The sequence below is a fragment of the Pleurodeles waltl genome, chromosome 7 (genome assembly GCF_031143425.1).
Source record: "Pleurodeles waltl isolate 20211129_DDA chromosome 7, aPleWal1.hap1.20221129, whole genome shotgun sequence".
NCBI lineage: Eukaryota > Metazoa > Chordata > Amphibia > Caudata > Salamandridae > Pleurodeles > Pleurodeles waltl.
The window spans coordinates 1041219571-1041244767 of record NC_090446.1 but is presented as its reverse complement, the minus strand read 5'-3'; the positions used below and the strand labels follow the sequence as shown (position 1 = coordinate 1041244767).

The 25197-nt window shown below is 46.9% G+C and overlaps 1 protein-coding gene across 1 annotated transcript in view; it reads right to left on the bottom strand.

Moving 5' to 3' along the window:
* The window catches only part of CACNG5 (calcium voltage-gated channel auxiliary subunit gamma 5), a 315051-nt gene that overhangs the window by 84839 nt on the left and 205015 nt on the right, over positions 1-25197 (bottom strand). Inside the window, exon 4 of the mRNA XM_069199889.1 lies at positions 6089-6229. Within this exon, the coding sequence (XP_069055990.1) occupies positions 6089-6229 (141 nt within the window). The remainder of the gene's footprint in view (positions 1-6088; positions 6230-25197) is intronic.

Genomic DNA, 25197 nt, shown 5'->3' with positions numbered 1-25197 from the left:
GTAGGGAGTAAGAATGAACATGATAGGAAATTATGTTAAAATACATTAATTTATTTAGACTTTTTAAAAATATAAATGGATTTAATTTATTGTTAATACATTATATATGAATAAAAATGTCTTATTTTAACATGTTTTAATCACATTTTTAATTTAAAATAATTGCAACTCAATGGAAAATGCATTTAAATTATTCTATACATACCTTCCAGTAACTTCTACCACATAAAACAAAATTATAAACATTTAATTTTAGGTGGATTTTTAAAAATAAATATTTATTGTATTGTTAATTTTACGTTTTTTAAAAATAATTAAATATTTAGCTCCAAATTAGTTTAATAGTGCTGTAGCACTGATTTTTAGTTCTCCATTTAAAATAAACATACACAATTAAGTTACATTAATATGTAACCTAAAATGAATGTTACCATTATTGTATGTTTCATACACTTTTTAGAATTTCCTTATGATTTACCAGAGCGAGAACTCAGCCCCGGTAGTAGAGATTTCCAGCTATGTGTGAAAAGTTACTGCACTCCCTGAATACAAGGGGTGGAGACATTTATGTCTATACTGTAGTAACTTTACACTTGGAAATGGTGAATAGCCAAAAGTAGTAAAGTTATTACAAAGTGTAAGTGTAAATTTACCCATGCAAAATTGCATGTAAATTTACCTTTGTGAAAAGGTCCTTAAGATTATAGTTGACTCATATGACTAGGGAAAGAAGTGTTCAATCGAAACAATTTTACTTTACGAGAAAGATAGGAAAATTATGTCCTCTCTTTTACTTTTATACTTCATCCAGTATCTCAATATTTGAACATGCTTTGTGAGTGGTTTCAGTGCTTGCACTAACCAAATCTTCCAAATGAAGTAATAATTTGAACTTAACAATGAAGTAAGAGAAGGAAACATGCTTTTTTGGGCATATGCCAACGTGTTGATTTGTTCCTGCTGAGCCTTTTTAAATTGTAAATGCTTGATTTAAGAGATGAGAAGCTAGTGGATTTGACCAAGACAATATGAAGAATGAGTGAATATACAGTTTTTGAGTCTATGGAATGCTGTAAGAGAACAAAAGAATCCAGGATGAAGGGAAATTCAAAAGAAACATGTTGAGCAAATAAGAGCCTGTGTGAAGAGGCATACAGAGTCCCTGAAGTGAACATAAAGAGACGGAATATAAATTCTGTAGGTGTATCATACAGGAATTTGGAGAGGGTGAGTAGACAAAAGGTGTCCTAAAAAAAGGAACAAGTGCATGTAGTAAGGAAGAGAATTTCCACCAGTGATGGAGATCTCTAAATGTTTATCACGAACTGCTGCCACAGCAGTTCTTGTCAATGTCTTAAACATTTGACGGCAGCTCTTTCTCATAGGATGGCTGCCAGTCAAACTTTTAACATGTTTTCTTTCTGAAAAAGAAAATCCTAAAGCGGCATTTTGTGGTTAAAAAAGCACTTAAGAATGAACCCACAACACAGGAGCTGACTAGTATGGTGTAGGGCTCATTATTGTTTTGTTTACTGTCTGTCACCGCCAAGTTTTACTTGGTGACAAACAGCAAAAAAAATATAATACAGTTCATTTTAAATTGGGTGGATGGCATTATATGTAATCTTCCAAGGGTCTATCCTCCATCAGGCCATCAGGGTAGTATGTCAGTGATGGAGCCGGAATACGCTCCATCACTAACAAGCTTAAGGTCTGTCCATCTGTAAGTAAATGAGGCAGACAGAGGGATTTTCGGAGCAGGTACTCATTTGCAGTTGTGAAGGAGCACCCTCTCCGTCAATATCCAAATCAGGCCTTTAACTTTGATAAAGGAGGGAGACATATTGAAGAAAATGTAAAAAAATATCACAATTCAGAGAACAATATGGAGATACAAATGGTAGAATGACAGAAGAATGAAGAGGCAATAAGTTGGCAATGAGAGATTACTGCTAAAAAACAAATGAAAGTGGCAGGATACATGGATAACAGGGAGACTAAATGGTGAAAGAACATAATGAGAACAGATGAGTGGAGATAGTCAATGTATCAGGGTGGTATTATTATGTGGTATGTCTGGGGAGTCTTACAATGTAATACTAGCACATTACCCAGTAGTGGTCCTCAGGTTCACACTAGTAAACTTTAGCTCAGTCCTAGTAGTGTGGCAAAGAGCAGTCAGGCTACTTAGAGGAACATGTGTAAAGCCTTTCACAATATCAACATGGACGATAAGTAAATTACACAGCTCAAAAGAAATCCAAATATAATTTAGAAAAGTAAAGATTATTTTTATATAAACTTAGACACCAAAACAAACTTTTTAAGTTACACACAACCGGGCTTATAAATTTTAGATGCTTTAGAAAATAGGGTATTTTCACTGTTTAAATGGCCCCCATTGAAGTCAACGGAGAAAATCGAAGTGTGCACTCTGGCACTTGCAGCGTAGTTCCGGGGAGCCCACCTGGATTTAAGGTTCTGTGGGGCCCTATACCAAGAGTCAACAGTCAGTTTCTTTTTACCCTTCCCAGGAAGTCCGGTTGCAGAGGTGTTTTGGCTGTCCTTCATACTGACGGGTCCGGAGCGGCTGGTTCGTTTTCACCACTTGGCAAATGGGTAGTTGGGGCTGGACACAAACTGTCCCCTTTAGATGTAGGGTCTTTGGGTGGCTAGGACCAGGAATCAACAGTTGGAACTTCACCACCACGTCTGGTGGCTCCGGGAGCGGAGGTGGCTTCAAGCTGTCAATCACTGGAGCTGGTAGCACCAAAGATGCTTTGCTGCTCCTCTTGAAGTCACCCTCTTCAGGATGCAGAAACAAAGGAGATGGGTTGTTGCTGATGTCTGATGTCGGTCTCTATGCTGGGATTTGCTCTGGCGTTGTGATGTCCGAGTGGTTGCCGGTTTTTGGATTGGTGACAGACAAGCCTGGGTAGCTGCAAAGGTGGTCCACTGGTACTTCGTTGGCTGGAGGTAATCCGGTGGCAAGTAGAGGCTTGAAACATGGCTGAGACCTCACTCCCACTCTTTGGATGCTGGACACCAAGTTTCTTTAGGCCCACTCACACAGAGCCTGTAGGGTCACAGTTCTTTGACTTCAGCACTGTCTTTACTAATGCAGTTTGCATGGGACTGGTGCCACCAGTTAGGGGTCTTTCTTGGCTTCTCGGTGTCCACTGGGGTCCCTCTTGTAGGACCAACGAGCTTTCACCTCGGGCACACGCCAGTCACTCTGTCCATTCTGCAGCAGGAGTCCAGGTCCTGTTGTCGGTGACAATGTCTTCTTTGTGCCTTTTTGTTGTTGCAAGTAAGAACTAACTTTCTGGTGCTAGGGAAGCCCCTTGAACCCTGGTTTTAGGTGGTGTTGAGGATGAGGGGGACAGTGGCCAAGGGGCAACTGGTCCTCATGGCTAGCCTGCCTCTATAGTGACCACTTCCTGTGATAGTGGGTCACTTTCCTACCCAGAATCCACTAAACTGAAGGGTTGCCCATATGGCAGAACCCTACCTTGGCTGTACAGACCCCTAGACCACCCTAAAGGTGTGGCTAGCCTTTTGGGGGAGTATGCCTCCTGCATAGCCCTTCCCACCCTGTCGGGCTGGACAGGGTGGGAAGGGCTTTGCCCTCCATTAAGGGGCAAGTAATTACACTTCAAGGGTGGATGAAGGCTTTGAAGCTCACCGCTTGAAAACCTTTTCACACTAGCCAGCCTGTGAGGGAGGAGGTGTGAACTCCTGCCTGCCCATGCCCATTGTCTCCATCCTGTGGAAGTGCTAGCACAACCAACGGGAGGGCAGACTTCTGTCTGTGGTGGCAGAGGATCGAGAGAGTCCACCTAAACAGCTGCAAAGCTTGATAACTTGGTGGGCACCCTCTAAGGGTGCCAGCTGGTCACATGCTAGTTAATCCTCAGCATGGGTATCATGCTCAGGGTTAAAAAGCAAGATGTTTGATACCAAACAATGTGGGAACTGGCCGGGCCATCACAGAGCTAGACATCTGGGAATTGCCCTGATACCAGTCCGTGTTATCCTATGGACTGCTGGTTACTCGTGGTAGCATTGTATTTAAAATTCTATCACAGGGTCATATATGCTCATGCATATATGTCCTCACTCATAGTACAGTGCACCCTGCCTCCTGGGCTAGAGGAGGCCTTCCTTAGGGGTGACTGCCCCATACTATGGGCAGTAAAGGGGCTCTGCCTGCACCTGGTGTGGTCAGAGTCACACTCAAGCTGCAGGCTGCTAGTGCAGGCTGATATGGCAACTCTGCAGTCTCACTTTTACTCTGGCCACTTAGGGTGGCACAATCAGTGCTGCAGCACTGGTGAACCCTTTACCTCCCTTGCCCTGGGTACCACTGGTATCAATCACTAGGTACTTACAGGGGTGGTAAAGTCCTTGCCAATTGGCCTGTGCAATTCGACATACAGTTTGAGGGAAAGAGCATAAGTACTGAGGTCTGGTCAGCAGGCCTCCGTCTGACAACAGTTCAAAATCAACAGCAACAAGCAACCAATAGTGGGGTGGGTGACCATCCAAAAAGGACACTTTACAACAGTTAATCTTGTTCTAGGAAAGTACATGTTTCTGTGTGGGCACCCTTTTTATTTCTGAAAGCACTGGGGGGCATTCAGAGCACTGGGTCGCAGACTGGCCAAAGCATGTGCCTGTACCACAAAACATGATGACAGCAGTTAACTCTAACTGGCATCACTGACTCCTTTGTCATATGTCATAAGTTCACGACCCATGAGTGACATTAAAATAATACCTTCAGGAATGACATTGTAGCCCCGAAGTGCACTAGCCAATGTAGTCACCACATGTAAAATTAAACCATTTTGATAAATTTAAAAACCTACATTTAACACAAGCTAACTCATCCATAATTAGTATCCTTGATCTCAGAAGGCAAGACTGGCAAATCTCTTCAGCAACAGGAGTCAAAATGACTATTTACTGCATACAGTTTATACAGCTTCCCATTTTACTAAGACATGCTTCAAGAATAAAAGTTATTTTTTTAATACACTGACATTTTTGAATAACTATATGTGTGGATATGTGTGTGGCTCTGAACTATTAATCAGAAATGTAATTCCTTGAAAAATATGGGTTTTTGGTAAATGTGCTATAATGATGATTTGTATATAAAATGGCCAACTTAGCATTAAGCCTGGATAGTCATCGAAATAGTTCAGTTAGGCTCTATCTATGGTAGTGATAGTAATTAAATTAAGCAGCTTGGATGAAAAGGTGTGAAAAAGCTCTTAAGGAAGAACAAAGGATCTCTGGGAGGAGATGGCATGCTGAGAACTCTAGCAGAAAGGAAGGGTGAAGTTATTCATCCCTTGTTACACAGAAATATGAGGGGGAGGGAAAGGCACGAGGGGTCCTAAATAACAAACCCTGATAGTGGCATCTTTACTCGCTTCTGCACGCGTGCATTTTGGAAATGTATTGGACACCTTTTTGTTAGTCACTACAGGAAGTGACAAGTTTGAGCTGGACAATTCCTGGGACAGAAGGAAGGGTTGTCCTTTCCACAGACCAGGAGCTGAATGAGCTGAGGAGTGCTCCATACAGTAGGCCTGAGGTTTCCCGTCATGGAAGATCCCTAGAGAATGACGTTCTGTGTTTTTCTAGAACATAAAGGTAAGAACTGCTGCAAAGGATGGGTGAAATTAATTGTCTTTTCATCAGTACTTTCCACAGACTTCGGAACTCAACTAGGTTTGTAGAAGAATATTGTAACTGTGCAATATACTTACCCTCATATTCCAACTACAGTCCATACATATCCATGATTGCCAGTACTCAAACAGCATTTTCAAAGATGGGGATGTGGATTACATAAAAGGGAAGATGGACTTAGCACGGTATGAAGCTTATAATTAAACATTTGACATGTACATAATATATTTTCTTTGCATTTATCACTCAAAAATGTATGCAATTCATAATGTTTCTCCCACATGGCTCAACCCTTTTATCCAGGATTATAAAGCTTTAATTCAAAATAATGGACAATTATAAAGCTCCACTTTGAAGCATTAGAAAAGGTATGGATCCTGCTTACCAGAAAGAATGAAGAAGATTCCAGACACAAATGCTAAAATGGTTCTGTGTGGTCGGATGTGTCCAACATTACTCAGTATAAATCCAATAAACATGAAGAAGAGGCTCACCAGTGGAAAAGGTGTAGCAGAACGGATCATTTCTGGTTGAAATATAAAATTAAAAGGTGAAGTACAGAATTACATAAGATATGTCAATTTGTTACTTGAAGACAACAGATATCTTGTCACTCACATTTAAGAAATTGCATTCACAAAACTGCAATAAGTATGATCCTTCTGTGTCCTAGAATCTTCCATTAACCATTGACCATTTCCACCACTGTCATGTTTTGCTGTTTACTGAGTCATAATTCCAAGAAGGGTAGCCTTCTTTTTAAAATGGGCAGTGCACAGTGAACTCCAGAGACACCTCAATCACTGTTTCCTCCTCAATAGATTACAATATCGCTTGTCCATGGTATTTGGAACCAAGAGTCTTTTCACTGAAGTCAAAGGCGATCTTATGGAAGCTATCAATATCATTGACAGGATCTGAAGTGAAGTTTTCGCTGGAGGTAAAGTAATTGCTCTTCGTTGGTTTACTATACTTCTGTGCTAAAGGAGGCAAAGGGTAAAATTGGATCCCGGTATTTCTACCTACTCCCATATTTCCTGTTGTACTGCACAAGTGTATCTTCAACTCTCTGTGTGTATTTCATCTATACCTACAACCCAGATGAACTTCTTTGCTAACAACCAGCTGTTTAACCATTCCTGTACTGTGCCTAGGTTATGATTAAGATCAACGGGGCTCACTCAAGATTTGACCATCTTTTACATACATGAATAAAAATATGGCCTGGCTGCCCAGAAGCAGTTGAAACATGGCATAGTAAAAAAATGTATTACAATCCTTACCCCTCTGATTATTTTCTGCCATGCATCCACAGTCAACAGTCATCTACAGTCAAAGATACAGGAAAAATCTTAAATGTATACTTGACTGTATCCCTTGCAGGAGCTCTCCAGTCAACTACATTTTTTGAAAACATTAATTCACTTGCCATGTCTTAGCACGATCGTAAAGATTATTAATTCCATGCTAGTTGGTTTCATAGTAGAGTCATGTATTAAATAATGTAGTGGGCTCTACTAATCAATGACAACAGGTTGTATTGCCCGTTTAGTTATGGCCCAGAGCTCCCAATATTATGGTGCTAAGTACGCAGAAACATGTTATTGCAGTCAGCAAAGACCGACACTCACTTACTTTTCGTTGATACTCAAGTTTGGTTCAAGGTTCTGACTTTACGATTTAAATGTATATAATTACTTCTAAATACCTCTCCAAGAGCATAGTTTAACACATCCACACAATACTTCTCCAATAAGATATTCCAATACTATCCACAAAAGCTGTCAGAAAGTGCCAGTCCCAATCTGCTTAACCAAACCTGCTTTCAACTTATCACTATGGGTAAGCATCATATGAGGTGCTTAGAATGCTCTTTAAAATGATCTCCTTGGAATGCAGGATCTAGTACAACATTCCCAAAACCATCAGCACAGCTCTTAACCTTCTTCAATTCATGACAGAGCTGATGACACACCATTTAAAAAAATATGTTTTGTTATTACACTGTGACACAGTACATAATCCATCTCCCCTCCAGACCTGAGTAACCCCATGCCTACATTCACTCTCGGATTGCACCTTTGCCTCCAGTCTTGAAAAGCTTTCCGCTGCCTTTCAGCGAAGTTTGCGCTATACAAATACACAAACATACCACTCATACATACATACCGCACACACACATAATATAATCTGCGGTTTGAATGTAACTTACTTCAAAGGTAAGCTGAAACAGCTATTTTTAATACTGTTGCAAGCCAATGCGTTTTAATACCTGATTTCTTTAGTGCTTTGCTGTTAGACTTTGGGTTACTGGTCCAGAGGATACAACCCTATTCAAGCAAAAACCACAATACTTGTCAGGATGAAGGCACAAGCAAAACCCCAAATTAACTGCATTACCCTCAGGTAGCGTGGCACAGAGCAGACAGGCTTAGCATAGAGGTAAAGTGCAAAGTATTTATGCAACATTTCAAACAGTAATAATGTGAAAACACAACATAAGAACAATTCAACATAATAGAGTATATTTTATGGAATAGGTCCAGAGCCAAAAAGCAAAAATCCAATCAGTAGAACCGGAGATATGCAGTTTTAAAGGTTTAAGTGAAAGTAGTGCCAAGAAGCACAAAACACCAACTGTGGATATCTGGGTGCAGTAGACTGGCACAAAGTCACACGTACAGGTTGACTGCAATGGAGTAGGGGATGGCTACAGGGACCCCGTTAGGCCTGTTAAATAAGAGTATCTTAAATCATGGTTGCAAGGATTGGGGACTCCTGTGTTGAGGATGCGCCAGGCAGCCAAGGCAATGCGAAGTCTAGGTTGGAGATGCGTCGCAAAGCGTCATTTCTGAGGAGTTGCAAGGCTGTGATGTGTCCTGCATTGCCAAGGGGCTTGCAATGCGCTGTGCCTCATCTAGCATGCGTCGAGCATCAGATGATTCTGAAGAAGCTGGTGTGTGATGTGGAGTCCTGCATCATCGTTGATGAGAAGCCTGTAATGCAAAGGCTTTTGGCAGGTATGCACTGCAGTTCCGGTGAGGCTGAGGGCAGCAAAGGTGATGTGAAGGCCTTGTGCTGGGAATTTTCGAAGTGCAAGAGGCGGTGTGACGGTTCTGCTTGGGGCTGCATTGCCCAGCAGAGGAGATGCGCCGTTTGGCTGGCAGAGCACCTTCAGGGCCACTTCTAAGGGTGCAGGACAGGGGGTGGCACCACCTGGTAGGGTAGGATTCATAGATGGCATGTCCAAGGGTTGGGCTCAAGGTTGTTGGAGTCTTCTGTCCCTGAGGCTCTAGTCAGGAGGCCAGCCAACGAGCCCTTGGAGTCACTCTGATGGTCCGGGGTTCAATTGATGCAGGTCCTTTCCTTCTCACCCAGGCAGGAGGACAGCAGTCCAGTAGGTCAGCATAGAAGGGCAGCAGTCCTTCAGAGCAGCAGCCCAGCCGTGACAGGCTTTTCAGAAGCACAGCACTCCTTCTTCCTGGTAGGGACCGTAAGTTCATAAGTGTATGGAAGAGATGGGTTATGGGGTCCACTATTTATGCCTGGTGCCCACATGTAGTGGAGAAAGCGTCTAGAGGTTTCCAGCACTCTGAGGTGTCAGGCAAGCCCTTCCTCCTTGTCCCAGACCCAGCCTGTCTAGGGTCACAATAGACCAGTGCAAAGACCTTTGTGAGTGTGCTCAGGCAGAGCCTTTCTGGTGTGCGTGTCAGTAGGCAACAACTTCTCCTCATAAACTCAGTGGCCCATCCTGACAAAACTTATCTTCCTCTTGTCTCACTGTGTGGGAGCAATACAAAAAGACTAACTGTGAAGTACACAGAGTCATTTGACCCAGGATCAGGCTGCAGGCACCAAATGGTTAGGACAAGAAAAAGCCAACTTTCTAAAAGTGGCATTTTCAGAATTGTGACTAAAAATCCAACTCTACTATTAAAGGGGGTTTTAATTACAATTCTTCAGACACCAAACTCGATTCTTGTACCTTTCTCCCGATTGGAAGTTACAGCTTATTACATTTAATAAGGTAACTTTAACGTTATCCTATGGGAGAGTTAGGCCTTGCAGTAGTGAAAAACAAATTTAGACGTTTTTCTCTACCAGAATATGCAAAACTTAAAAGTTCATGTCCCACTTTTTAAATACACTGCACCCTGCCCTCGGAGCTAGTCAGAGTCTACCCTAGGAGTGACATGTGTATTAAAAAGGAAGGCTAAGGCCTGGAAAAAGGTTTATTTTGCCAAGGCAAAATGGCAGTTTAAAACTTCACACACAAGCTGCAATGGCAGGCCTAAAACATGTTTAAATGGGCTATTTAAGTAGGTGGCACAATCAGTGCTTCAGGCCAACTAGTAGCATTTAATTTACAAGCCCTGGGTATTTGTAGTATCAATTTACTGTGGACTTACAAGAAAATTAAATAGGCCAATCAGGTATAAGCCAATTCTACCATGTTTTTAGGAGAGAGCACAAACACTTTAGTACTGGTTAGAAGTGGTAAAGTGTGCAGAATCCTAGGGCCAGCAAAAACGAAGACAGCAAAGTAGGAGGGTTGAGGGCAGAAAGTTAGGGGAGAACCATACCAAGGATTCTAGGTCCAAAAGCTGCTATATAAATACTCTTGAATTCTTCACCTTACTTCACCCAGTAGCACAATCTGAAAATGATTCACCCAGTAGCACAATTTGAAATTGAAGTGTGAGGGGATGGAGGGAGGTCACAGTCATTGCTCTCAGTTTCCTAAAGGCTTGTAACAGAAGACGGATATTGTGAATTGGGGGATAAATGTGTTGTATTATTGTCAGAGAAAAAAATGAGACGGTGCAGTCTATGAAGGAAGGAGACTGCATGACTATCATGCACAGAGAAGATGATGGCAAAACTTGTATTTTATGGGTAGGTTTAATTGAGTAAAAACATAGGTACCATGTACTCTGCTTGGACTCCAGCTAAGGATTAAATCAAGGCAAAGACACTTGACATAGACCCATGAATATACCTTGATATGAGGAAGGGATGCTAGTGGGAATAGTATACTCATGGGACAGTAATGAAGAAACTTACTAGTGAAAAAAAGTGGTTTAGAAGAGAAAAATAATTAAATTTGCATTTGCAGCCACAAACTCATTAATGTGGATCAAAGAATACAATATCAACATTTCTGTTTTTCTTTCTCCCACTAATCTTTCAAAGTCCATAGTAATGAATGACTTGAGGTTAACACTGTGACCAGCATCACTGAAAGAGAGTTGTATCTGTCTAATCTTTAATTTTCAAATGGGCTACTGTAATTGAACAAATAGAGAACATTACTGTCTGTAAATTAAGACGGCTGGTTAAATTCCTGAAATGAGAATATGAAGTTGGGTTAGGCCAAAACATTTACTAATGTTCTTTGTTTTTCAGCTCAGGCTTCATGTCCCTTATTAAACTAATGAATAAACCTGTTGTTTTCTCAATGAATGACTTTGGTATTAACTCAGACATAGACGCTTAAAATTCCATTTAAATTAGTGACCATAGTCATCTTAATTACAATGATTTTGATAATTAGGAGTGGGTAGTGCTGCCACAATCTCAACATCACTTTATTTTAGATAAAGATCTCCAGCCGATTTCATTAAGCATCACTGAGGGATAATTTGAAACTAGATCATGTGCAACCTTTTGGCATTGGTATGTTATGATAAACCTTTGAGAGTAAACGTTGAGGGCCCATGCATGGTTATTATTGTTTCTAAATCCTTCATTTGATAATGTATCCACTGTGTGGTGTTAGCATCCACAGTTGATAAACAAGTCAATTGTTTTATTTTTCAAATCTGCAACATCAATCCCACCGGAATAACGTTGAAGAGATCTGTGTGAGCAACCTAAGCGGTACAGGTTTGAACAGCCATGGGTTAACCTTGTTTCTATTTCTCTTTTGGCTGATAAAAAGATTTATAAAAAGTTTTGTAAAAAATAAACACACCTGCTATAGGTGCTAATAAATGTGACAATCAATGAAGTGTGCTATTGATGCATGATAATGATTTCTAGGACACTGGAAGGTCGAGTGCTCCATTGGACAAAGAAGTGGCTAAAGGTTCAAAATTACCGATGTACACCTTCTGCTGCAACATTCCGAATGCTTACATTTGTGTTTTGTCCCGTTTATTTAACAGCATTTTACCCTGGAGTAAAGTGCCACTGTAGGCATGGTTACCCCCTACACATTTTGCCTAGTGCTGATGCCAGCTTTGATTGATATTGTTCTCGGATCCTGCTTACCAGACCCCAGCACCAGTGTTCTTTCCCAAAAACTGCACCTTTGTTTCCACAATTGGCACAACCCTGGCACACAGTTAAGTCCCTTGTAAAAGATACCCTTTGCACCAAGGGCCCAGTGGCCGGGGAAGGTCTCTAAGTGGTGCAGCATGTATTATGCCACCCTCGGGCTCCCCTCACCAAGCACATGTACACTGCCTTTCAGCTTGTGCGTGCTGGTGGGGAGAACCCCTCTCAGAGTTCCATGCCCACAAATCACTGCACGTGGCATAGGTAAGTCACCCCTCTAGCAGGCCTTACAGCCCTAAAGTAAGGTGTACTATACTATAGGTGAGGGCATAGCTGTATAAGCAATATGCTTCAACAGTGTCCAAGTCCATTCTTAGACATTGTAAGTGCAGTGTAGCCATATTGAGTATATGGTCTGGGAGTTTGCCGTTACAAATTCCACAGCTCCATAATGGCTTCACTGAATACTGGGAAGTTTGGTATCAAACTTCTCAGCACAATAAACCCACACTGATGCCAGTGTGGGATTTATTGAAAAATGCACACAGAGGGCATCTTAGAGATGCCCCGCTGTATGTTAGCCAAACTGCTAGTGTAGGACTGACCGGTCCGTGCCAGCCTGACACTTTCAGACAAGTCTCTGATTACATGGGGTGAGAGCCTTTGCGCACTCTGTGGTCAGAAACAAAACCTGTCCTGGGTGGAGGTGCTTCACACCTCCCCCCTACAGGAACTGTAACACTTGCCGGTCAGCCTCAAAGCCTCAAGCCTCAGATTACACTGCCCTAGGGCACTCCAACTAGTGGAGCTGCCCGTCCTTCGGACAAAGATCCACTTTTGGCGGCAAGTCTGGCTGGAAAATTAAGAAAAACAGGGAGGAGTGACCACCCCAGCCAGGACCACCCCTAAGGTGTCAAGAACTGAGGTGACTCCCTCCCTGCAGAATCCTCCATCTTGGTTTGGAGGACAGGGACCAATAGGATTAGGTTTGCCCCCCCCTCCTCAAAGGGAGTGGGCACAAAGAGGGTGTAACCACCCTCAGGGACAGTAGCCATTGGCTACTGCTCTCTGACCCCTAAAACGCCCCTAAATCTAGGATGTCAGGGCCTCCCTGATCCCAGCTCACCAGATGCCTGGCGACCTAACAAGAAGAAGGAGAACTGCTAATCTGAAACCCCCAGCAGAGAAGAAGGAAGACGACAACTGATTTGGTCCCAGCCCTCTTGGCCTGTCTCCTGCTTTAAAGAACCTGCAAAAGATCAGCAACACATCCAGCGGGACCAGCGACCTCTGCCAATCTACCCTGCACCCCAGAAGGACCAAGATCTCCTGTGGACTGCGGCCCTGTCCAAAAAGAAACCAACAACTAAGGACTCCCATTTCACCATGAATGCGTGAGTCCTAACCACTCTGCACCCGACGCCCAGGGCCTGTGTCTAGGTGTTCCAACCAGCTAGAGAAGATCCCCAGATGATTCTGAGAAAGTGCCCACTCTGGGTTGACCTCTCCACCCCTCCACAACGATGCCTGCAAGGGGAATCCGAGGACCCCCTGACCGCGAAAGCTCCGGACGAAGACATCCGATGGCAAACGACTCCCTGCACCCGCAGCCCCAGGCCTTGGAGAAACCGACACCCGGTGAAGCCATGTTCAGCAGCAGCCCTTCTCCCTATCCACTCAGTGATGTGCCCGAGACAACTTGCCGGCAGCCTCTGAGTGATCCCCAGGGTCCGCTCATAGACCACTGTTGGAAGCCCAACGTCCTGTTTGCACCTTGCACCTGGCCGCCCCTGTGCCGCTGAGGGTGTGTGTTTGATGCCTACTTGTGGCCTCTCAAGGGCTCCTCAAATCCACACTGGTCTGCCCTCCGAGTCGCAGGTACTTACCTGTAGGCGGACCTTATTCCAAGTACCCCCTGTCTTCATAGGACCCCACGTTAAAACTGCTCATGCATCTGGCAGCCCCGTGTTGCTGGTGGGGTGAGTTTGGGGTTGACTTGAACTCCAACCAGTCGACTTCCTAAAACCCAGAGACTGAAACTGTAAGTGGTGTACTTACCTGCAAATCGAACTAACATTTCTTGCCCCCAGGAAGTGTTTCTGAAAATTGTAGTGTCCATTTTTAAAACAGATAATTGCCAATATTTCAAAAACTGTATAATTTATCGATTTCAAATAAAGTACTGTTGATACATTTCTGAAATACTAATCTATTGAAGACTTACCTGTAACTTGAATCTTGTGGTTCTAAAAATAAATTAAGAAAATATATTTTTGATATATCTAAAAAACATGGGCCTGGAGTTATGTAATTGAGTGTGTGCTTCTTCTATTGTCTGTGTGGGTACAACAAATGCTTTGCACTACCCTCTGATAAGCCTAACTGCTCGACCAAACTACCATCATACAGAGCATTAGTATTATCTACTTTAACCTCTGTTAAGCCTCTGGGAAGCCCTATGGCCCTGTGCACACTATGGCCCTCATTACAACCCTGGCGGTAAATCCCGCTTACCGCCGTGCAGAAGACCGCCAACACACCGCTGCGGCGGCGGAATTCCGCTACAGCTATTACAACCCACAGCTCGGAATCCACCATAATCCAGACACCCACACAAGTCCGCCACACCAAAGGTCAGTGATAAACTGGCGATAACAAAACCGACACCGTCACGCCAACAGGAATACGCCCACACTATCACGACCCACGAATGCACACTGCTGCGCTCAAAACACACACACATTTACAAAACACAACCACATTGGACAATTCGAAATACACACACCTGATACACACACACACACCACACACCCACACACCCAATCCAATATAAAACACCCACCCACATCACCCTACTACCAGAATTCTGATACCACTCCAGAGAGACACCACCATCAACAACCCCAGCATCCACAGACACACAACATCATCACTCACACAACATCCAGGCACCTCAATCAATACACAACAACACATCCTATCGCACATCACAACACACACCACCTCACACATCACCCACACCACATCATGGAACCTCAACGACACCCCATATTCTCTGAGGAGGAGCTCAGGGTCATGGTGGAGGAAATCGTCCGGGTAGAGCCACAGCTATTCGGATCACAGGTGCAGCACACCTCCATTCCTAGGAAGATGGAGCTATGGCGCAGAATCGTCAACAGGGTCAACGCAGTGGGACAGCATCCAAGAACTAGGGATGACATCCCGAAGAGGTGGAACGACCTACGGGGGAAGGTGTGTTCCGTCGTCTCCAGACACCAGATTGCTGTACAAAGGACTGGCGGTGGACCCCCACCTCCTTCCCCACAACTAACAACATGGGAGGAGCAAGCCTTGGCAATACTGCATCCTGAGGGCCTCGCAGGAGTAGCAGGAGGAATGGACTCTGGTAAGTCAACTCTTAACTACCTTATCCCCCACCCTACCTGCATGCAATCACATACTCCAACCCTCACCCTCACCCCCATCACTCCAACACCTCACATATGTCTCACTATCACAACCCACCCATCCCAATACCAAGCCCTGCGTGCAGCACCAAAGCATGGACACCCATCACCAAAGCATGTCCACTACAGATACCCACACAGACCCCAAACCAATTACCACACAAGGACCTAGACAAGAATGCAAGCACTGGAGTACAGGGTCACTCACCCATTGCACACAATGGCACACACAGATGCAATAATCATGCCTTTACACCCCTGCAGGACCCCTAACCAACGTCACCGGACAGGAGGTACCAGACATTTCCAGTCCCCCCACAGAAGAGACCCACAGTGATGACAGCAGCTCTGCACAACTGGATCAAGATGACCAACCCGGCCCATCTGGGACCTCAGGACAGTCGGTTCCCCTGAAACTGTCACAAGCCACCACAGAGCCTCCCCCCTCAGGAAACACCAGCACAGCACCCACCCAGCGGGCCCATCCCTCTGTCTCCAGGACACGTCAATCATCAGTGTGTCCACCACTACAGGGAACCCAGGCAAACCCACCAACCCAAGACAATCAGGGACCTGGGGCAGTGGCAGTGGGCACACGGTTCAGGGGAAAGAGGAACAGGAAAACAGGGGAACTGGGAGGACTGCTGTGCGACAGGGGGAGGACAGGCCCAGGGAACCCACTCTCCACGAGGCCCTCCCCAACATCATGGGAGCATACCATCACTCCCAGGAGACAATGGCAATGGTACTGGAAAAGTTTCAGGAGACCCAGCGGCTGCAGGAGGAACACTATCTGGAGATCAGGGAGGAACTGAAGTCCATTAACACCACCCTGGTCACCATTGCAGGGGTGCTGCAAGACCTTGTCAACACCAGGAGGGACACTGTGGCACAACAAGGGGCCCCTGACACTAGCCTGGATGATGAACAGCCCTCCACCTCCGCCGGCACTAGTGGACAGGAGGCACCGCCACAGGAACACGACACCAGCACCCCACCCCCTGCAGATGGAGAGCCACCCCGCAAACGGTCCCTGAGATCCATGAACAAGACAGAGAACATTGCAGAGACCCCCACCAGGAAATGAGACTGCCCTGAATGTCACCCTTCTGTCCCACTTTGTCACCCTGTCCATCCATCAACTGCCCTTGCTCTACTTCCTATGCCCCTTTGGACAATGCACCTGTGAAACAAATAAACTGGACTCTGCCATGGACATTCCTCCACCATCACCCCTGCCCAAACCCCCTCCACTTATTTGCACAGAAATAAACACACTTCAATCACAAAAGAATCTGGAGTCATTCTGTGCTCTCACAAATGTGTAATTGCAATTACTATGGAATATAGCAATGTCAATTTAATTGTTCACCAATGAAACACACCTGGATGGCTGGAGGAATTATAGCAGAGGTCACAAAGTGGGACTTACATCTGTTAAATGGAAAGGCAAAGTGACAAGTCAGGATCCATACACTGAGTGAAAATGACAGACTTATGCTAGCTCCAACAATAGTATGAGATGTGTGAGGCAGTGACATCTTCTTACCTGTGTCTCACTGGAAGTATTGCTGGATAATGTTGTTTCTGTTGTCGATATCCTCTTCTTCTGCCTCCTCTTCTTCACTGTCCACAGGCTCCACAGCTGCCACAAGACGACCAGCTGGACCATCCTTCTGCAGAAAAGGCACCTCCCGTCACAAAGCCAGGTTGTGCAGCATACAGCAGGCCACAATGATCTGGCACACCTTCTTTGGTGAGTAGTAGAGAGAACCACCTGTCATATGGAGGCACCGGAACCTGGCCTTCAGGAGGCCGAAGGTCCGTTCAATCACCCTCCTAGTTCGCCCATGTGCCTCATTGTAGCGTTCCTCTGCCCTTGTCCTGGGGTTTCTCACTGGGGTCAGTAGCCATGACAGGTTGGGGTAACCAGAGTCATCTGCAAATGTCGAGGGACAACTGTTAGACACACCCTAACCCGTAGGGACAACCCCAGACCCAGACAACTATTCACACTGTATAGGGTCCTTGTCCTCGCCTATTAGCAACACACAGTGCCTCTGGAGTTGCCCCATCACATAAGGGATGCTGCTATTCCTCAGAATGTAAGCGTCATGCACTGAGCCAGGAAATTTGGCATTCACATGGGAGATGTACTGGTTGGCCAAACACACCATCTGCACATTCATCGAATGGTAGCTCTTCTGGTTTCTGTACACCTTTTCACTCAAGCGGGGGGTACCAAGGCCACATGTGTCCAATCAATGGAACCCATGAAGTTGGGGATATGTCCCAGGGCATAGAAGTCACTTTTCACTGTTGGCAAATCCTCAACCTGAGGGAACATGATGTAGCTGTGCATGTGTTTCAGCAGGGCAGACAACACTCTGGACAACACGTTAGAGAACATTGGCTGGGACATCCCTGATGCAATGGCCACTGTTGTTTGAAAGGAACCACTTGCCAGGAAATGGAGTACTGACAGGACCTGTACTAGAGGGGGGATCCCTGTGGGATGGCGGAGAGCTGACATCAGGTCTGGCTCCAACTGGGCACACAGTTCATGGATTGTTGCACGATCAAGTCTGTAGGTGATTATTAAGTGACTCTCTTCCATTGTCGAGAGGTCCACCAGCGGTCTGAACACCGGAGGATGCTGCCATCTCATCACCTGCCTCAGCGGACGTGCCCTATGGATGAGAACAGTGAGCAGAGAGTCAGCCTATACTGAGGTATCACAAAATGTCATTTGCACACATATATTAATCTGCAATGTGCCTGTTACTGTGTGTATGCAAGGCCTACATTGGTGTGATGCAGTTAAAATTAATGCCATGTGGACCCCTGAAACGGCGGCTGCCTGAACTGTAAGGTGGGACAAGGGGATATGAGGTAACTGCGCTGGCATTGTACACCGTTGCGGTAGGTGGTCGAAGACCGCGGCGCAATCCTGCATTGGTTAACATTGGACCCTATCGGCCCCAGGAGCCAATGACGAGGTATGCTGGCTGTGAGGGTACGCACCGCGGCGGACGTGACCGCCATTTTCTGTCTGTTCCCTCACTTGATACCTGACCTTCAACAGGAGAGGACCTACACTGTAAGTGCTACTGTGACCTCAGTCTGGAAGCGACGATGGCTCATGTGTCTGGGGAAAGGCCCCCTGCCTTAACTTCGGAGGAGTTGGAGAAACTAGTGGATGGGGTCCTCTCCCAGTACACACTACTGTACGGTCCTCCAGACAAACAGGTGAGTACACTGTGAGAATGCTGCATGGGCAATGCCTGTTTTGATTGGTGTGGATGGAAGATAAATGGGGGGGGACTAAGGCCAGCATGTGCGGACGGTGAGTGTATGTGCGTCAGGGCAAGGGTGGGAACGTGGGACAAAGAGGATGACGGTCCGGACGGGTAAAGATTTTCCTTTTCCCCTGTACTATTCCTCTAGGTCAGCGCCCACCAGAAGAAGGATATTTAGCATGCCATCGCCAAGTACGCCCGGACCCTGGGGGTCCACCACAGACGGAGCACCCACTGCCGGAAAAGATGGGAGGACCTCCGCCGCTGGAGCAAGAAGACGGCGGAGGCCCAGCTGCGGATGGCCTCCCAATGTGGGAAGGGTGCCCGTCGCACCATGACCCCCCTGATGTTCCAGATCCTGGCGGTGGCATATCCGGAGTTGGATGGGCGCTTGAAGGCATCACGGCAGCAAGAAGGGCGTGAGTATACTACCATTCTGCTGACTTTGCGCGCATTACAAGGTGTCTGGGAGGTGGGCAGTGGGTTCCACTAGGCCAGGGCGAGCTTTGTAGGCAAGGTCCCTTGTGAGGCAGGCTCTGTGGCACCCCAACCCCACTTGTGGTTACTGCCATCTACACCTAGTCAGGCTCCTGTGACCTCCACGTGTGCAGCAATCGGGCTTAGGCCTTGTACCCCATGGGCATGTGATAAATCTAGGAACTATAAGTGCATGGCGTAGTGCAGAGTGCTGCTGTGTCTGCCAACGGTAGTGGTGTTGCATGCACTGAACATGCCTTTTTTCTGTCTTTCCCCCCCTCTTTTTGTGGTCTCCCTGTTCTTGTGTGCAATAGCATCATCAGGCGGAGGAGCAGTGGCACCGGAGCAGGAGGGAGCTGCATCCCACTTGGCCCTGGTGGGCGAAACAACGGAGTCTGAAGCCACCAGTGGGACGGAGGGCAAGAGGAGCTCCACAGCGGGGACAGGAGCAGACAGCAGTGACAGAGACTCCTCCTCTGATGGGAGCTCCCTTGCGGTGGCGGGCCCCTCTGTGCCCCCGCATCAACAGGTACAGCCGCCACCCCCCCTACCAGCACCGCCCTCCCAGCAGCCCCTCAGTGTGTGTCCCGTGCCCGCTCACCAAGGACGGTGGGCATCTCCTTCGCCCCGGGCACCTTAGGCCCTACCCCAGTCAGCCCTGCTGCCCTCAGTGAGGAGGCTATTGACCTCCTGAGATCCCTCACTGTTGGGCAGTCTACCATTCTGAATGCCATCCAGGGTGTTGAGAGGCATTTGCAACAAACAAATGCATACCTGGAGGGCATTCATTCTGGGCAGGCAGCCTAACAGAGAACATTTCAGGCTCTGGCCTCAGCACTGATGGCAGCCATTGTCCCTGTGTCCAGCCTCCCCCCTCCAACTTCCTCCACCAGGACCCAATCCCCTGTACCTCAGCCTATCCCAAGCACACCATCAGACCAGCATGCACACACATCAACACACAAGGGTGGCTCAGGCAAACATAAGCACCACACATCCCACAGGTACTCACACAAGCATCATACCCATGCACACATACCAACATCCACTGCCTCCACTGTGTTCCCCTCCTCCACGTCTCCCTCCTCACTCCCAGTCTCGTCTCCACTCACACCTGCATGCACTACATCCTCAGCCACTACCTCCATCACCAGCACGCCCATCACCACACACCGTTCATGTGCACTCACCACCCCCACTACCATTCACACATACCCAGTGTCCTCTACCAGGGTGTCTGTGAGCCCTCCTCCCAAAGTACACAAACGCAGGCACACACCCACCCAAGAGCCATCCACCTCACAACAGCTTCCAGCCCATGCACCTTCACCAAAATTCAGCAGACGTACACCTCCTACAACCACTACCTCTACCTCCACTCCCAAACCCCCTCCATCTACCCATCCCAGTGTGTCTAAAAAACTTTTCCTGGCTAATATTGACCTCTTCCCTACACCTCCCCCCGTCCTTCCCCTAGGGACAGGCTCTCCAGGTCCCAGCCCAGCACCTCAGCCACCACACCCCTAGGCACAGTGGTGCTAGCATCTGCAGGGTCATGGAGTGCGCCAACCATCAGGGCTGCCAGTGTGCCACGGGGCGAGGGCAAGGACATTCTGCCACCTGCCAAGGTGAAAAAGATGCCCACATCCCAGAGGGAGAAGCCGAAAACACCTGCCCCAAAGGGGTCAGGGAAAATGAAAGGGGATGATGGCAAGACAGCTGCGCCACCATCAAAGGTGGGGAAGGGCCAGAAACTGAAGGGCAGGTAAGGAGAGGGCATGGTGGCACCGACTGAGGGACCAGTGTCACACCTTCTGTCCACGTCGACGCCAACCTGTACGGATGAGAAGACCGCCACCTGCACCGCCACCTGCACCGCCACAGAGCCCACCACCAGCACAGCTGCCACAGACCCCGCAGCCAGCACCGCCGCCACAGACCCCGCAGCCAGCACCGCCGCCACAGACCCCGCAGCCAGCCCAGCCGCCACAGTCCCCACCGCCACAGACCCCGCCACCAGCACCACCGCAACAGAGCCCGCCACAAGCACCACTGCCACAGAGCCCGCAGCCAGCACCACCGCCACAGACCCCGCAGCCAGCACAGCCGCCACAGACCCTGCAGCCAGCACAGCCGCCACAGACCCCGCCACCAGCACCACCGCAACAGAGCCCGCCGCAAGCACCGCTGCCACAGAGCCCGCCGCAAGTACCGCCGCGACTGACACCGCCACAAGCACCGCCAGCGGCCCCACGACATCCTGAGCCAGTGGCACCACCGCAGACATGGCTGCCATCCCCAGTGGTCAGTCGTCCGAGGCTGGTGGTGATTTCCAGGAGTCTGGGCAGCTTCCAAGAAGCATCACTGTTATCACAGTAGTCACCTGCATATGGAATGCGAAGCCGCAGCAGTGTGGGGTATGTCTCTGCCTCCATGGCGTATCATGCTACCTGTACATTGGCAATCTCGTGGCACACACACCCAGGCGAGTGTATTGTTGCGGCTACAATGCACGTGGAGCACTCTGGGCACAAAGCTCCCTCCAGAACCAGTGGAGTATCACATCCACTACCTCCGTCTTTGGCAGGATGAAGCACTCTGGGCACCAAGCCCCATCCAGAACCAGTGGAGTGTCAAATCCACTACCTCAGTCCTTGGCAGTATGAAGCACTCTGGGCACCAAGCCCCCTCCAGAACCACTGGAGTGTCAAATCCACTACCTCAGTCCTTGGCAGGATGAAGCACTCTGGGCACCAAGCCCCCTCCAGAACCAGTGGAGTATCACATCCACTACCTCAGTCCTTGGCAGGATGAAGCACTCTGGGCACCAAGCCCCCTCCAGAACCAGTGGAGTATCACATCCACTACCTCAGTCCTTGGCAAGATGAAGGACTCTGGGCACAAAGCCCCCTCCAGAACCAGTGGAGACTGTTATCCACTTGAGAGACTGTGGCTTTGCACTCCCCAGGATAAAGAAGTGGGCAAACCACCCACTGGAAAGACTTGAGAGACTGTGGCTTTGCACTCCCCAGGATAAAGCAGTGGGCAAACCACCCACTGGAAAGATTTGAGAGACTGTGGCTTTGCACTCCCCAGGATAAAGCAGTGGGCAAACCACCCACTGGAAAGACTTGAGAGAGTGTGGCTTTGCACTCCTCAGGATAAAGCAGTGGGCAAACCACCCACTGGAAAGACTTGAGCGACTGTGGCTTTGCACTCCCAAGGATAAAGCAGTGGGCAAACCACACACTGGAAAGATTTGAGAGACTGTGGCTTTGCACTCTCCAGGATACATCAATGGGCATCAAGCCCCCTTGTGGAGCAGTGGCGTCGTGCATTCATCAGGCTCAGGTGCCCCCCCCATCCTCTCCCCCTGAGGTGCCTGTATATTTTCTAAGTGATGCTCCTCCAGTGTTCTCTCTGTTTGGAGTCAGGTATCTAGTGTGGGCCTCGCCCATGCATTTTGGGCCCAGTGGTCCATGGACAATGATTGGTGCACTATCCGGACTTGTGTAGTTGGTGTACATAATTCTATATACTGGATTTTTAGTTTTGACTAATGGATTTTTATTGATTACAATCGTTACAATCTTTTTCTTTTGTACTTGCGCTATTCAAGGAGGGGTGGTGGGGTGTATATGTAATGTTGCTGCATGTATTTGTGTGTATGGTGTTGTTGGTGAGGGTGGGGGTGGGGGTGTTGCATGTTGCGTGTGTGTGTGTCACTCACTTTTCCCTCCCCCCTCCCCTGTGTTGTAGGTGCAGTACTCACCGTAGTCGTCGCCGCCGTCGTTGGAGCTCCCGATAGAGGAGCAGGAAGACCATCGCCGGCAGGATCTGCAGTTCGGGCTCCATGGCGTCCTGGTTCCTCGTGGGGTGTGGAGAGGTGAGTGTTTTCTCTACTGTGTACTGTTTCCGCCGTGTTTTTATTCGCGTTGGTTCTGCCCCGGAAAAGGTGGCGGATAGCCGTGTTGTGATAGGGTGGGCGGTACATTGTCTTCCGCCTGTCTGTTGCCGGTGTCCGCCGCGCTGTTTGTTTGTACCGCCGTGGCGGTCGGAGTGTTAAAGTGGCTGTCTATGTTGGCGGATTCCGCCACGGTCGTAATCCCATTTTTATTTCCGCCGGCCTGTTTGCGGTATTACCGCCGCTTTACCACCGACCGCCAGGGTTGTAATGAGGGCCGATATCTCATTATGATGTAGTATATACAGAGCCAGCTTCCTATATACCCCAAATGAGTGAAATGGTCTAAAAGCATAACAGCCCTTCTGACTATAACGTTTGTAAAGGGCCTCTCCCTCATTATAGCAGGTTTAGAGTCTTTAAAAACTGCTTTAGCCCGCATTGTAACAGGTTACAATGCTTATTCGAACTTAGGAATGTTTGGAGCTCCATTAAAGACAATGGAGTTCTCCGGGATTCTAATGCATTGTAAAAGCCTGGAGCTCCAACTATCCAATGTTTGTCTTACAGCAACAGCTGTGAACAAAGGCCTTGTGGAATTCCTAGTAATATTACACTAGGGTAGTTGGGAGCCTTCTAGAGTGTTTTGGTAACCCCATTCGTAAAGTAGAAAAAATAACAACCTTTATAAAAAAAGCATTCTGTGAATTTAAACTAAAACTGTAAATTCATCAATTAATAAGGCATTTGCTCATTAATAACATGTCACAATAATGGAATATGTATCTTCTTAGCTGAAGATAGCAAAATATGGGCCTGATTACAACTTTGGCGGAGGGGGTTAATCCGTCCCAAATGTGACAGATATCCCACCCACCATATTACGAGTTCCATAGGATATAATGGACTCGTAATACGGCGGGCGGGATATCCGTCACATTTGGGACGGATTAACCCCCTCTGCCAAAGTTGTAATCAGGCTCTATGTCTTTAAAATACATTGCCAGTTTTGTTTAATAGATTGTTGTCATAAACCTATGACGTTAATAGCACTTTTGGCCACTTTTACTGCAAAAGCAAGAAATTAATGCATGTTTCTCTTTTAAGCATTATACTCCCAGAATTTGAAGAATTCACCCCCCACTTTACAAAATAATTATTTCACTGTGTACGTAGTCTTAAACATGTCAAATTATTATGTGTCACATCTTAGCACTGCAGCCTTGCCTGCACTGCACATAGTGCTGCTTGTCAGTCCGTTTTCCCTGTTTTCAAAATTCCACATGTGGGACCTATAAGCTGACACTACTCCCCAGAAGGACATTTGATGCCTATGCCACTGCCTCAGATTGTGTGCAATTTGACCACAGTATTTCCTCTAGGTCAAATTTGCCAATTGGTGTTTGTTAATCTAGAATCAAAGGGGCAGATTACATTCAAAGGAAGTCTTCTTAACAGTCCCCTACTGTACATAAAACAAAACAATTATTCTGCTGCTGTAGGAGGATGGAATTTTGGTAACCTCAGGACATGAGCCTATTTTAGATTTAATGGAGGTCTGAGCAAATTAAAACAATGACATTTTCTCTCATGTCCTAAATAGGGTGAAGTGTAAGCCACCGTCAGTCAACGGTCCAATGGTGGATCGACCACCATTTTAATGGGTTCCACCAACAGTGACTTGGAAATTTTGAGGAGGCAAGAGTGCTGCCAATTTATGGACTAGACAAATTTTGAATGTCAAGCCTAAGACTATCAGATGAAACAGTAATTACTTTTCATAACTGAAACAATTTTCGGATGTTTGAACACTGACATGCAATATATTCTTTGTGCCAGCCACAGCACCCATTCCTTGAACACCTTGCTGCAAGCCTAAATGGTGTTTGCACTACAACTACTGTCTTTAAACAAAATCAATCTCTTTACCACTTTGTCTTCCAAAGGGCTTTCCTGGGCCTAACTAATCTCTAGATTTATATTTGTCCTTCAAAACACTTTTCATCCCAGCAAGAAGATGTCTTGCACAAAAGAGGACCCCTGCATACCAAAACTGCAAAACAAAACC